Below are 15,614 nucleotides of genomic sequence, written 5' to 3'. Positions count from 1 at the left end.
GGGGTGCGTCTTATAATCCGAAGCGTCTTATAAAGCGAAAAATACGGTATTTCTTGGTTCGCTTCATTTGGGGCTAATTGGTGACGTTCTTTTGCCCTTAAATGTATATAAAGGAGAAAAGTTTGTTCAGCTCACCCCTTATTGTTATTCTGAGTCTATGAGCACATAGTGCTCGAAACACATATAGAGCCTCTCTGGGCAATCTCCATGCGGCAACCCCATGCCAGGGTATACCGCTAAAATTATTATAGCAGCCATGTCAATGTTTTATTGATATCAATAAAGAATTTGGATTTTATTTCCTGGAGCTGGACATTTCTTCTTTTGGAATATTTATCGTCTATGCACAAGAAAGGAGATCAATGCCTCATTGCTGAAGGGCTACCATTGGAACCCCCACTGATAACTAGAATGGGGGTCTGGAGCCCCTGGTTCTCCTCAATACAAGATCCCAATGTGGATGATTTTTGAGTAGAGCAATATTTGAGCATAGGGCTGACCGAAACATCCAAATCCAGCGCTCACTTTTTCAGTCGGCTCATAGGCATTGAAACATAATGTCCATTATGTGACACTCCTTTAAGTAGTCTATTCTCAAATTATCAAGAACCAAATAGAATCCAAATTCCTCATTCAATGACTCTTCCCATTATATAGGGTACTCATGGCGTTCCAAAGCGCTCTGCGGTACCTATGTTCACACGTTGCGTTTTTGCTGTGGTCTTTTTTCATGTAAAACTTGCTCTCTTGTCAGTAGAGAAGCTGATTACAAAAAGGTTTTGCTGTGTTTTTACTGTTTTTTTTCGGTATCCCAAAGTTCAGCTTTGCTTCCACCACAGAAGCATGAACATAGGTAACCAATGCAAGACACATGTGAAACCATAAAACCAGGTGAACTGGTCAGGTATAGTTTACCTAAGACATGGACAGAGAGATGATTTTGTAGGACACTGTTTACTTTCACACTTTGGCCACAGGCATTGAATTTAACACCTTGGTCGGCCAATGTTTACTTTTGACACATCCTAATTTTATTAAACTACTAATCCCAACTGCCATGGTAATGTGAGGAGACCAAGATATTATAGTTTAAACTTGGGAAAATAACAAAATTAAATGGTTTCACATACTGCTGTACCTGCTTTTTTCACTAAAAACTCAACAAAACCTGATACCTGCGTTTTTACTGCGTTTTTGCACTTTTGCATTGCTTTCTATGGGTGAAAAAAGCACTGAAAGAAGTGACATGTTGCAGTTTTACAAATCATTCCGTAACAAAAAAAACAATGTGTGTGAAATTTCTGAAATCTCTTAGAGTTTGCTGGTACTGTAAAGCACAGCTTAAAATTTTCATTAAAAAAAACCCCAAAAAGCAGCAAAAACGTAACATGTGAACATAGCCTTAGTGTCATACACAGATATATTTCTGGCAGAATCCATATACCGGTAAATCCTTTTGAAAAAAATGTTGGCTTGCTCTATCATGCTCCATCTGATGCTGTATTGCCTTGCTTCTCACATACCGTATATTAACTCCACATTAATATGCTGTACAGAGCACCATACATTGCCACTCAGAAACCTAATGATTATGTTATTTTTATGTCAAAGGCTATTTTCACACAAAGTGTTTTTGCGTTTTGTTTTTTTTTCTGTCAGTAAAAATGCTTTGTTCAAATCACAGGTTTTGCTACATTTTTGCTCCTTTTTTATTTGTGTTTCTGCTTCATTTTTGGTGCCAATTACATGTGTGATTTTGTCTACCGTATATGTCTAATAAAGTTGTTAATTTGAAAAAACATGCTGGCACTTCCTACCAATTCAGAAAATACCTACAAAAACTTGGAAGTATATACCAAATATGAACAAATCATGATCCATCTTTATTTGAAAAAACATTCTAAAAAGTTAATAGCGGAGATACACATGCAAATGATCACTGCTGATTACAGGTCATGCTGAATAATAAGTGACTCCCATTGCATATAGTACTGCATTAAATATCATAATATTAGGTGCTTTTGGTTAAAAAACCTACATAGCATATGCTCTATGCAATGAATCAATTCATTTGTACTGATATGCAAATAGGTGCCATTAAGGTAACAAATTTATAATAAATGCGTATTTTAGGTACATACAAAAGTGCTTGGTGCAATAGTAATACAACTTTAACAGATTGTAAAACAGGATTGCTCAAGCAATGTTAATCATTGGGAATTCAGAATTGGTGTGCACATGCTGTGGAAAATTCCGTCCTGATTCGCAGTGTTTTATTTTCCGCAGCATGTCAATTCTTTTTGCAGATCTGCAGCGTTTCTATACCCGATGTGACTGTTCTACATGTGAGATCGTCGTGGGACACTCGGTAATGGACTATGTCAGACAGGGAGTATTATATATTGGTTTATTATTTTATTTTTGTTGCAGGAGATTAAGGGGATTAGGCGTTCAGTAAGTTTGGTTAATTAAGATTCAATAAAGGAGTTTGTGTGATTATTTCAAATAAAGGACTTTATTCTGGCCATGTCTTTATTTACCATGTAAATATCGTGTTAGTTTATAGACGCCTCTCCATTACTAAGCTGTGGGTTTGATGTCACCTGACAATACAAAGATGACAGCAATCCCACAAATATGAACCCCACTTGCCACCGCTACAGAGCAACTGGGAAGAGCGAGGCTACGTGCCAGAGTTGGCGCATCTATAAGATGCGCCATTTCTGGGACGGCTGAGAGCTGATGTTTTTAGCCTGGGGGGTACCAATATCCATGGCCCCTTCCACGGCTATTAATATCAGCCCGCAGTTGTCTGCCTAGCCTTTGCTAGTTCGATTTTATAGGGGGACCCCATGTCAGTTTTTTTCTGGGATTCCCCTGTAAACTAGCCAGTAAAGGCTAAGCAAACATCTGTGAGCTGATATTAATAGCCTGGGAACCTTTCGGGTGTGTGCACATGCTGCGGATTCTGCTGCGGATCCACAGCGGATTTGGCCCTGTGGATCCGCAGCAGTTTTTGCTGCGGTGTACAGTACCCTTATTTTCAATGGAAAACAAAAACCGCAGTGCACACGGTACGGAATTTTCCGCGCGAATTTGCAGCATGTCACTTCTTTGTGCGGAATCCGCAGCGGTTTCACACCTGCTCCATTGTAGAGGTGTCAAACCGCAGGGGAAAACCGCAGGCTAATCCGCAGATAAACCGCAGGTCTTTTGACCTGCGGATTTTGCAAAATCCGCGCGGAAAATTCCGCAGCAGAATCCGCAGCGTGTGCACACACCCTTATGGCTATTGGCTCCTTCCCAGAATAGTAACATCTGCCCTCAGCCGTCGGCTTTCCCTCTGCTGGTTATTAAAATTGTGCAGGATATTGCATTTCACGCAGATTTCTGACAGTTGCTTTTTTATTACAGCATATGTAGGTTAATTATGATAATGCTCCTTCATAGGCTGGTGTGTTTGTGTCTGTCTTTACTTAATATTAATGAGGGTATCTGGTTGAAGAGGTTGCACAAGGAAATGACATCACAATTTTTTTTTTTTTAATAATATATCTTTATTTAGCTCTATGGATTTACAAAAACGCAAGAAAATCTGCATGCAAATCCGCATAAAAAACGCATAAAATCCACACGGATTTTCAACTGCAGTTTCTGCCAAGAGAGGCAGAAATAGCTTTATAGGCCATGCAAACATTTTCTAGAGACACCTGTTAATTGAGTTCATTTTTATTTCTTATTTTCTACCCACTTAAGAGTGAAATTAAGATAATTTTTAATTTCCATTGCAAAACCTGTGACTTTCAAGTGCATCAGTTATATGCTCCAGCTCAGGGTTACAGCAAAACTATACCCAATAGTAGCAGAAATGTGCTGTGTCTCCTCTGCCTGCCCATTTTATAGATCATCGTTAGATTTCTGTTATCTCCTTAGCTAACGTCTGTGGTAACCTGATTTCTCACTGAGAAATAACACTGAACTAATGATTTGATGTCATGGTTCTGGATGGAGAGAATAGTATCACCTGGATCTTAGAGGGATTTTCCCCTACTTTGAAACTATTGTACAGTATATTGGCCTTGGGTTGGAAAGTAAAAGCATAAACCTTTACTGTCTTCCACACGGACTTCATTGTCCCCCGCCCGGTGTCCTCTCATAAAAAATGTAATGCGATTGCTGCAGCCCATCATCAGCCATGATGGGCTGCAGCCTTCACATTCCATCCAGACAGGACACAGTAAGTTTTGAAAGTAAGAGAAAACTCCTTTAACATTAATGAATATATAAATACAAGTGTAGGTGCATTGTAGGAAACATAATCGATACTTAATGTTTTGATTTAGGCTTCTCTTAGGGAATGCATATGGTTAAATAAATGAATGTTATGAGATGTGTGGTCTCCTTTGAAGTGTTACTTCTTGCCATTGAAATGCCATCTTTTTGTGGCTAGTGTGAACTGCGGCAAAAGTTCAGTGAATGTTTAGGTAATGAAAGGCAGCTTGTCAGTCTGTATCAGCATCAAATGCCATGATTGGTATATTGCAGTTTGCATCCCACATCCCGCTGCAAACATACTTCTAAAGAGCAGCAATGATCGCTATCGCACTCTCATTTTGACACCACCAGGAATCTGCTAGCGCTGTGTTCCATCACCAATGATTACATTTTATGAGACATAAGATACAGTTTTACTTAAAGGGGTTTTCACATCTCTAAGATCTTATCCCAATATGTAGTAGGCGTAATAATAATAATATTACCAAATACTTCCAATTAGAAATGTATAGTTTTTCTGATTTGCTATGTCTCTTTCCTCATGTTCAGGCATTGCAGGACCTTAGGTATGGTTATGACCACTAGCAACTAGCTAACTATCTGTAACTATATCAGTGCTCATAACCATGGATAGCTAAGGTCCTGCTCACGCCGAGATCTGCCGGTTGGTACCTATCAACAATAGGAAATTTTTCCTATTGGTTCATTTTGATCACTGTGATCAAAATAAAAAAAATAGTAAATCAAACCCCCCTTTGTCACCCCCTTAGTTAGGTAAAAATAAAATAAAGTATTTTTTCCATTCTTTGCAGTTAGGGTTAGGATTGGGGTTAGGTCAAGGGTTAGGGTTGGGCCTAGGGTTAGGGTTAAGGTTAAAGTGCACCTGTCACCTGTTTTGGCCTCTGCCTTTCAGGGCTTATCTACAGCATTCCAGTGTCTCCCATCTTCGCTGTTGAGGGCAGAGCAGTGCGCATGCGCTGGGCCTCTCTGACCTTTCCCAGGGACTGCACACTGCAGTACTTTGCTGTGCCCTCAACAGGGCAGAGAAGTACATCTGCGCAGAAGTGCAATGCCGGGAGCGATGAAGCAAGCAGGAGGGCGACATCGCAAGAAGATGGGAGGAAACGGACCCAGACCTGCGACACCCATCAGACCGGACCCACCCCCCACCTTCCCCCGGGTAAGTATAATAAAACTTTTTCTTATCTTTCAGGTCAGACCGGGCGCTTATCTACTGCATTATAGAATGCTGTAGATAAGCCCTGAAAGGCAGTGGCCACAGCTTATAGCGGCGAAAACAGGTGACCGGTTCCCTTTAAGGCAGAGGTCCCCAACCTTTCTAACCTTGAGAGCCACATTCAGCTCTGAGAGAGGGTCACAAGCCACAGTCAGCTCTGAGAGAGGGTCGCGAGCCACATTCAGCTCTGAGAGAGGGTCGCAAGACACATCCAGCCTTGAGAGAGGATCACAAGCCACATTCAGATCCTGCCCCCCTCACAATAGTGGAAACCAAATCCCCCATTACAGGCATAATGGTAACCAAATATTTTCCACAGAAATCACCCCAAAGCAGTATATCAAGATCCAGGGGTTCCCACAATACCCCCATTCAATTCTCTCTCATCAAGCACTCTCAACACACTGTCACATCAAGCTTCAAGCACCTCCTCTGACAGGTGGTATCATTGTGTCTCCAGCGTACTATGCTTAAATTATCTCAAAATCCCTAAGACCAGTATATATGCATCCAGATCTGCTCTTCTGTGCAGGGCTGCTCACAAAATTCACCATTTTCAGATGTGCTCTTCATACCTGTTTTCTAGATCTGAAGCTAATGCGCCAAGCTGGCAGATAGCCGCGAGCCACAATTCATGAGCCCGCGAGCCACATGTGGCTCCCGAGCTACAAGGTGGGGACCTCTGCTTTAAGGTTAGGGTTGTATTAGGGTTAGGGTTGTGGTGTTGGGGTTGTGGTTATGGTTAGGGGTGTGTTAGGGTTGGAGTTAGAATTGGGGGGTTTCCACTGTTTAGTTACATCAGGGGGTCTCCAAAGAGACATGGCGCCCGCCATTGATTTCAGCTAGTTTTGCGTTCAAAAAGTCATATGGTGCTCCCTCCCTTCTGAGCCCTGCTGTGCGCAACAGTGGCTTTTCCCCACATACGGGGTATCGGCATACTCAGGAAAAGTGGCACAAGAAATTTTGTGGTCCACTTTCTCCTGATACTCTTGTGAAAATAAAGAAGTTTGGCTCTAAAGTAAATTTTTGGTATAAAAAAAATGAAATGTTAATTTTTTCTTTACACATTGCTTTAGCTCTCATGAAGCACATGAAGGGTTAATAAACTTCTTGAATGTGGTTTTGCACGCCTTGAGGGGTGCAATTTTTAGAATGGTGCCACTTTTGGGTATTTTCTGTTATGACCCCCCAAACTCACTTCAAATGCGAGGTGGTCCCTAAAAAATGGTTTTGTAAATTTTGTTGGAAAACTGAGAAATCGCTGGTCAACTTTTAACCCTTATAACGTCCTAATAAAAAAAAAAAATTGTTTCCAAAATTGTGCTGATATAAAGTAATAAAAAATCACAGAGCGCCTAGTTCAATGGCAACTTCCAAAAAGTCAAATCATCATATAGAGGAATCAAGAAGTCATATTGCCATAAAAATACAAATTTTATTTAATAAGATTAAAGTGGTACAATAAACCTACTAAAAAGATGACAAAGCAGAGAAAAACGGCTTTTGGAGGGATGAACTAACCAGAAAATATGCACTAATGAAGAAGTTACGGACCATATAAGTCAGCCCCACAAAATGGCAATGTCCATAAATGAGCATATCAAACAGCCTGAAAGGCTTACATATAAAACACTTGATGCATAACCAAATCAATAGACAGTTTTTGCTCACAATAAAGCATATACTATATTAAATGTTAGTAGAAAAAGTAGCTTTTATACATGCATAAATATATCAAGCAGCCAAATAAGGCCTACAAATGAAGTGCATAGTGCATAAATAAACACATATTATGTCTGCTAGCAGTAGCAAAAAAGTTTTTTATATATCCATGTATGAACCATGTTAAGTAATATAATAAGGACTCGATATGGAGGGCAGGTGAAAAAATAAATGACAAAAGGCAGCTGAATGCCAGGTATCATACCTCCAATAAGCCGTGGCACCCCCGACGCGCGTTTCGCGTGATGCTTCTTCCAAGAGGGCGTATGCAGATAATGTCTTCTAAATACGAGTATTTATAGGGCGCGTGTATCATTGGTGACAGCGGTATAGTAGCGGCGCTTCCATTCACATGACCCGCCTGACATCAGCGCGGGTCTGCGTCATGTGAGATCTGGCTCCTCCTCCGCTCGACGCGTCAGAGCTGGAGAGGAGACCACGACGCCCATAGAGACGCGTTGCCGCGGCGACGTGTATAGGTAGGAGGTGGGCGGGCGCACTCACCGCCAAAATGTGTTGTCATGGTGACCTCTACAAAGTGGATAAAGAGCGGCGAACCCTCACTAATGGGAGAATTGTTATCCTAGCTAAAAAAGTGGCTCAATGGACCAGCGATTATGGCTCAGTGAGAATAAAGTCCATAACTAAGCAGGATTATGCCCATAACTATGGCACATACATGGATCTGTATATGAGCAAAACCAAATCTGCTAAATATAACACATATATTAGCTAATCATGTCACCTAAAAAAAAATACAAAAGAGGAGGAATATGCGTGTATATATATCAAAAGTTATACATGAATGAAGCACATATAAAAATAACATGGAAAAAATACCTTAATATATAATAACTGTGCTATAATTATACACGTGAAAAAATATGAAGTGAAAAAGACATATAAAAATGACATAAAAAACGTATCAAAAATTAAGTGAATGTAATAAATATCAATATTTATACTTTTATTACTGAATGTGCCATACTAAATACTAAATAGGTCACATATATTGTAAATATAGTAATATATAAATATATAATTAAATTATGAGTGACATAAAAAGTGATTGATAAAAATCAAATTACAAAAATTAGTAGTAAGATGTGTCGTACTTCAATATATGTGACAATATGCAAAAATTTATAAAGGTAAAGTGAAAGAAGAATACAAAGTGAATAATGAAAAAAGATTAATATATAGGTATATACCCCCAAAAGATATAAATAAACCCCCAAACAAATAGACCCAGGCATTCGCATAGGAATTTTCTCAAGTTGTATGGCTATTTAATCTTCCGTTTGTTTTCTTCCCATTCCGATATTATAGAAATTTCTGGAGGGCTCCCGAAACCAATCAAACCGCAACCAGCCGCCGTAATCTTCCATGATACACGCCAAATATAAATATAATATACTGAAAAAGAACATGTAAAGTAAAAACAATTAAAATCATATATACAACAAGGAGCAATTTCACAGAAAAGGGGCATAGCTTAATATTTCATTGAGCCCCAAAGGTTGGACAGATTGAATTTTGTAAATCCAACGGGACTCAAGCTGGGCTAAAGTCTTTCTCCAATTCCCACCCCGCGGATTTATATGGACCTTATCAATACCCATGACTTTGAGGGCTGTGGCGTCGGAGTTATGGTACATTTTAAAATGTTTAGGCACAGGTTTTAAAGTAGTCCAATCATCAACATTTTGAGCATTAAGAATGTTTCAATAGTGTTCCCTCACTCTAACCCTCAGAGGTCTCGAAGTAAGACCCACATACATTTTTGGGCAAGGGCATACTGCTTAATAAATTATGCCAATGGTGTCACACGTGATATGTTGTGTAATAACAAATTCCCTCTTACCGTCACTTGATTGAAAGGTATTGGCTCTCGACATATTAGGGCAAGCTATTCATGTTCCACAAGGGTAAAATCCCCATTTAGGTCCTTTTGATCCGAAGGCTTTATTCAATTGCGGTCCAGGACAATAGCTGTGAACTAATTGGTCCCTCAAATTTGGTGATCGTCTATAGGTGATGGATGGTTGTTGAGGAATATGCTTGACAAGTGTGCGATCCATTTGAAGCATTGGCCAATATTGACTTAGGATATTCTTCATTTCCATCCATTGGTGATTATAAGTCGATATAAATCATACCTTTAAGTCATTTGAAGGCTTGATCACAGGTTGCAACAGATCAGCTCTTTGTGCCATCTTTGCCCTCTTAAGCCCCTTCTTAATGCTTCTCTTGGAATATCCCTGTTCCTGAAATCTATCAGACAAGAGATAGGCCTGTTCAGAGAACATTCGTTCGTTGGAGCAAATTCTTTTAGTTCTCAAAAACTGTCCACTAGGAATCCCATTTATAAGGGGTTTAGGGTGTGACGATTTGGCATGCAGGAGTGAAATGACCGCAGTTTCTTTACGGAACACATTGGTTTCTAAAATTCCATCACTGCCTTTAGAAATTAGGAGGTCCAAAAAGTCAATACTGTTTCAACTGTACTTACATGTCAATCTAATGTTTAAACTGTTATCATTCAAAACAGCTATGAAGGAGAGGAGATCCTGCTCTGAGCCCTGCCAGATGAGCAAAATGTCATCATTATAGCGGGCCCACAGCAGGACCCCTTCAATGAAAGCCACCGGATTGATGAAAAAGATGGATTGTTCCCACTTTCCCAAAAAAAGATTCGCTTAGGAGGACGCAAAAGCCGCCCCCATTGCGGTACCCTGCTTTAGCAGGTAAATACCTTCTTTGAATGTAAAATAATTGTGCTCCAAAGAAAAACTAAGGAGCTCCAAGAGAAAGTTTATTTGCCCAACCTCATAATTAGGGGAGTGCAAAAAAGTTTCGACCGCCTGTATACCATCCTGATGGTGTATTGAGGTATAGAGGGACTCAATGTCCATAGTGACCAGCCATATATCATCTTCTATTGGTATTCCTTCGATTTTTTGTAATACATCTCCCGTGTCTTTAAGGTATGATGGTAAGTCACTTACTAAAGGTTTAAGATAGAAGTCCAAATATTTGCTGATGGTTTCGCATAGATTACCATTACCTGAAACTATAGGGCGACCCGGGGGAGTGGTTGGATCTTTATGGATCTTAGGAATAAAGTAAATACAGGCCATTCTCGGATACTCAGGGATCAATTGATTCTTAAGATCTTTATTGATGACTCCATTGTCAAAAGCCTTATCCAAAATTTGCTGTAATTCACCCTGAAATTTAGATGTAGGGTTAAAGTTTCTTATAACACTTGGTATCCCTGAGTTGCCGGAAGGCCTCTTTCTCATGCATTTTGTGTTGCCAAATGACCACATTGTCCCCCTTATTGGCGGGTTTTATTACCACCTCTTTGACATCCTTTAAATCCTTTAGCGCCCTCCTTTGTTCGCGTGTAAGATTATCCTGAGTGATATTGTTAGGGATTTTTTGAAAAGCCTGGGATACCAAATTAATGAACATTTCAATATTGGGATATAAACCCAATGGTGGAAACTTTTTAGGAATAGGGGGAGAGAATTTACCTGTTGTGGATTCCCTAGGTTCATTTTGTAATTCCTCCAAGGTAGCGATGGCCTGTAATTCATTTTCAGTCCAGAACTCTTCCGTGCAAGGTTTTTCATGCAGTTTCTTCAGAACTAACTTGCGTACAAATAATTGAATGTCTTTTATCGCTATAAAAGAATCAAATGATGAAGTCTGCACAAAAGATAATCCCAAACTCAATACTTCAATTTGTGTTGGTGTTAATTGAATTTCTGAAAGATTTACTACCTGTAATTTAGAAGTAGAGGGATTATCGTATCGCCTGTCCTCTTCTTGGAGTATCATTTCTCCTTCCAAATTTATTCTTTCGTAGATTATAAGCACGTTTCTGATTATCATCCTCTTCTCTGGATGATATTGATGAAAAGGAGGTCGATCTGGAGGCTCCACGTTCATCTCTACCCGGAGATTGCCAATTGTATACCGTCCCATTTTTGAAATCTAATAGGTCTCTCTGGAACTTTTTAAATTTAGTCTCTTTAATTTCTTTTTCCCAAATCAAAGATGGGGAATCAATGTCTTTATTGAAAATTTCCATTTCAACAGCGGACAAATTTTGCTGAAGTTTTTGACGTGTGCCTTCAATTTCTTTATCTATTTTCTCTAGGGTCTTCCTATTATTACCAATTAGGACCTCCATAAATGATTTCGAACAACTAGTGCGGTCCACATAAATTTGCGCGGTGGGAATTGGAGAAAGACTTTAGCCCAGCTTGAGTCACGTTGGATTTACAAAATTCAATCTGTCCAACCTTTGGGGCTCAATGAAATATTAAGCTATGCCCCTTTTCTGTGAAATTGTTCCTTGTTGTATATATGATTTTAATTGTTTTTACTTTACATGTTCCTTTTTAGTATATTATATTTATATTTGGCGTGTATCATGGAAGATTACGGCGGCTGGTTGCGGTTTGGTTGGTTTCGGGAGCCCTCCAGAAATTTCTATAATATCAGAATGGGAAGAAAACAAACGGAAGATTAAATAGCCATACAACTTGAGAAAATTCCTATGCGAATGCCTGGGTCTATTTGTTTGGGGGTTTATTTATATCTTTTGGGGGTATATACGTATATATTAATTTTTTTTCATTATTCACTTTGTATTCTTCTTTCACTTTACCTTTATTAATTTTTGCATATTGTCACATATATTGAAGTACGACACATCTTACTACTAATTTTTGTAATTTGATTTTTATCAATCACTTTTTATGTCACTCATAATTTAATTATATATTTATATATTACTATATTGACAATATATGTGACCTATTTAGTATGGCACATTCAGTAATAAAAGTATAAATATTGATATTTATTACATTCACTTAATTTTTTATACATGTTTTTTATGTCATTTTTATGTCTTTTTCACTTCATATATTTTCACGTGTATAATTATAGCACAGTTATTTTATATTAATGTATCTTTTTCCATATTATTTTCAAATGTGCTTTATTCATGTATAACTTTTGATATATACACGCATATTCCTCCCCTTTTGTATTTTTTTATGTGACATGATTAGCTATATATGTGTTATATTTAGCAGATTTGGTTTTGCTCATATACAGATCCATGTATGTGCCATAGTTATGGGCATAATCCTGCTTAGTTATGGACTTTATTCTCACTGAGCCATAATCGCTCGTCCATTGAGCCACATTTTTTAGCTAGGATAACAATTCTCCCATTAGTGAGGATTCGCCGCTCTTTCTCCGCTTTGTAGAGGTCACCATGACAACACATTTTGGCGGTGAGCGCTCCCGCCCACCTCCTACCTATAGACGTCGCCGCGGCAACGCGTCTCTATGGGCGTCGTGGTCTCCTCCAGCTCTGACGCGTTGAGCAGAGGAGGAGCCAGATGTCACATGACGCAGCCCCGCGCTGACGTCAGGCGGGTCACGTGAATGGAAGCACCGCTACTATACCGCTGTCACCAATGATACACGCGCCCTATAAATACTCATATTTAGAAGACATTATCTGCATACTCCCTCTTGGAAGAAGCATAACACGAAACGCGCGTCGGGGGTGCCACGGCTTATTGGAGGTATGATACCTGGCATTCAGCTGCCTTCTGCCATTTATTTTTTCACCTGCCCTCCATATCGAGTCCTTATTATATCACTTGAACTTCACTGAGGACATATAGATATTGAGGCAAATTACTTGTTTTAGGTAATTAGGCTGGGTGCTTCTAAACATGGTTCATACATGGATATATAAAAAACTTTTTTGCTACTGCTACCAGACATAATATGTGTTTATTTATGCACTATGCACTTCATTTGTAGACCTTTTTTGGCTGCTTGAAATATTTATGCATGTATAAAAGCTACTTTTTGTACTAATATTTAATATAGTATATGCTTTATTGTGAGCAAAAACTGTCTATTGACTTGGTAATGCATCAAGTGTTTTATATGTAAGCCTTTCAGGCTGTTTGATATGCTCATTTATGGACATTGCCCATTTTGTGGGGCTGACTTATATGTTCCGTAACTTCTTCATTAGTGCATATTTTCTGGTTACTTCATCCCTCCAAAAGCCGTTTTTCTCTGCTTTTTTGTCCCCATTCTTTTCATCTTTTTAGTAGGTTTATTGTACCATTTTAATCTTATTAAATAAAATTTGTATTTTTATGGCAATATGACTTCTTGATTCCTCTATAGGATGATGTGCTGATATAAAGCTGACATGTGGGAAATGTTGTTTATTAACTATTTTGTGTGACACCACTCTGATTTATGGGCACAAAAATTAAAAGTTTGAAAATTGCTAAATGTTTAAAATTTTTGCCAAATTTCCGCATTTTTCATAAATAAACAAAAGTCTTATCAAAGAAATTTTACCACTCACATGAAGTGCAAGTTGTCATGAAAAAACAACCTCAGAATCGGTGAGATAAGTTGAAGCGTTCTAGAGCTATAACCTCATAAAGTGACAGTGGTCAGAATTGTAAAAATTGGCTCGATCACTAAAGGGTTAAAGGTAGAGAATGTGGGCCAAGCAGCTCCAAAGCTGCATATCACTGTCATGATGTGATAGTATAAATGTCTGGTTTGTTTTTTTGTTTTTTTTTTTTAAACCTGTTTATTTAAAGAATACTCACAGAGATATCATAATGTTGTTGTAGTTTTTTTCCTATGGGGAAAAACAAATGTTTGTAAGATGGCCAAAAGTATTTTCCTTTAATCTACTTACAAAAGGTCGGACTATGTGGTGATACAGTAACTAATAGCTCCAATGAGATTACAAGGTTAGTTTAAAGCTGACCAAAGTGCACAGTTTTAACTGAAACAATCATTTATCAGCGAAATTTAACCACGAATGTTTATAATAGGCAACCAATGACAAACCACCGCTATCTGGTAAGAAGTTGCCATGTCAAAAAATTTTCGACAGCAGTCACTAGTCCACAAATGAACTTTCTGTGAAAGAATGTTCCCAGAATATTCTCAGATTTTCAAGATTGTTTGTTCTTTGCCTGATGCCATTGAACATGTATAGTATGAATCACCCTTATGGCTAATATAGACTAAAATGTGTATGGCTCAGTGGGAAAAATCATGGTTTATTTAACTGTTAATCAGTATTAACATGTAGTTCTGTCTAATGTGTATAGCCACCATCAGGGCCCCATCACCCGAGCGTATAACGTGGCCAAGTGCCATGCAATGTTTTATCGGATATCACTCGGACCAGTGTTATACTATGGGGCAGTGCCGATTCGGCATGAGAAAATAATCACAGCATGTTTTGGGTGCATCCGATATAATTGGGTCATGCGCACCCATACAAGTCTATGGGTGCATGTGAAACATCGGATTGCAGTCGGATTCCATTAGCATAATGGGCCCAATTCTCCTACATGACCCTGGCCTAGTAGTGAACTAGCTACAAGGCCTAAAGCATGCGTATCCCAGTCTTGTACTTTGCAGTCAAGTTGTAAATATCCTAACATTACAGTCATAGTTAAAATTCTGAGGAACCTCTTACAGTTTTACAGTGTCCATGTGTTGACAGTCTATATGATATCATCGCTTTATACTGTAGTGGTTTCATATTTTACTATCTGTTCATTTTTTGCAGACATCTGTTCCATAAATCTTGCGTGGACCCTTGGTTATTAGATCACCGCACGTGTCCAATGTGTAAAATGAACATTCTGAAAGCTCTGGGTATACCGGTAAGACTGTAGGACATCGGGAATGTATTGGTTGCTGCACATTGGTTATATACTGTATGTCTATCATAAATCATTTGTTGACATAGAGAGAGTGTTGAGTCATTTATCACCTATATACACACATGCTAGGTAATAAACGTCTGATCGCTGGGGGTCCCACCCCTGGAGAAACCCAGATAGCTGTGTCTTGTGGTCAAACTCCTGTAAGACTAGAGTTAAGTACATTGAAGGTATGTTCTTGTTTTAGTCTTGTTTTGCCTTTTTCTTTACCCGGGCAGATAGCGAACGATTATATAACAAGTCGATTGACTCCAGTTTACAGAAACTGATGTAAAGTGTATTTGGAGCAATTGATTGTTAAAATGCCCATTCACATTGAGTATTGTCTGCAGCACATTCACTATGTACACAAGAAGACATGAAGCCAACAATAGTGATTTTCGGACCTGCATGAAAAATCCATTCAGCCGGCTAACAAGTGCTTTGCTCATTCATCAGCTGATTGCGGATATGTTTACGTGGGCAAATGATCTTGCCGATTATCAGCTCATGTAAAGGGTCTTAAATGCTAAATCTATCCCACCTGTCAGATAAGTGGTGGCATGAGATGTCTTTACAGTTTGTAA

At 38.8% G+C, this 15,614-nt stretch overlaps 1 protein-coding gene across 2 annotated transcripts in view; it reads left to right on the top strand.

Moving 5' to 3' along the window:
• The window catches only part of RNF150 (ring finger protein 150), a 388,101-nt gene that overhangs the window by 189,198 nt on the left and 183,289 nt on the right, over nt 1–15,614 (top strand). For both annotated transcript variants that reach the window (XM_073549771.1, XM_073549770.1), the window contains exon 5: nt 14,892–14,988. In XM_073549771.1, the coding sequence (XP_073405872.1) occupies nt 14,892–14,988 (97 nt within the window). The remainder of the gene's footprint in view (nt 1–14,891; nt 14,989–15,614) is intronic.

Source organism: Dendrobates tinctorius, unplaced genomic scaffold (assembly GCF_039654945.1).
Source record: "Dendrobates tinctorius isolate UK_male_01 unplaced genomic scaffold, ASM3965494v1 ptg000161l, whole genome shotgun sequence".
NCBI lineage: Eukaryota > Metazoa > Chordata > Amphibia > Anura > Dendrobatidae > Dendrobates > Dendrobates tinctorius.
Note: the sequence above shows the minus strand (reverse complement) of the source record. Positions and strands in the feature narration are given on the sequence as shown.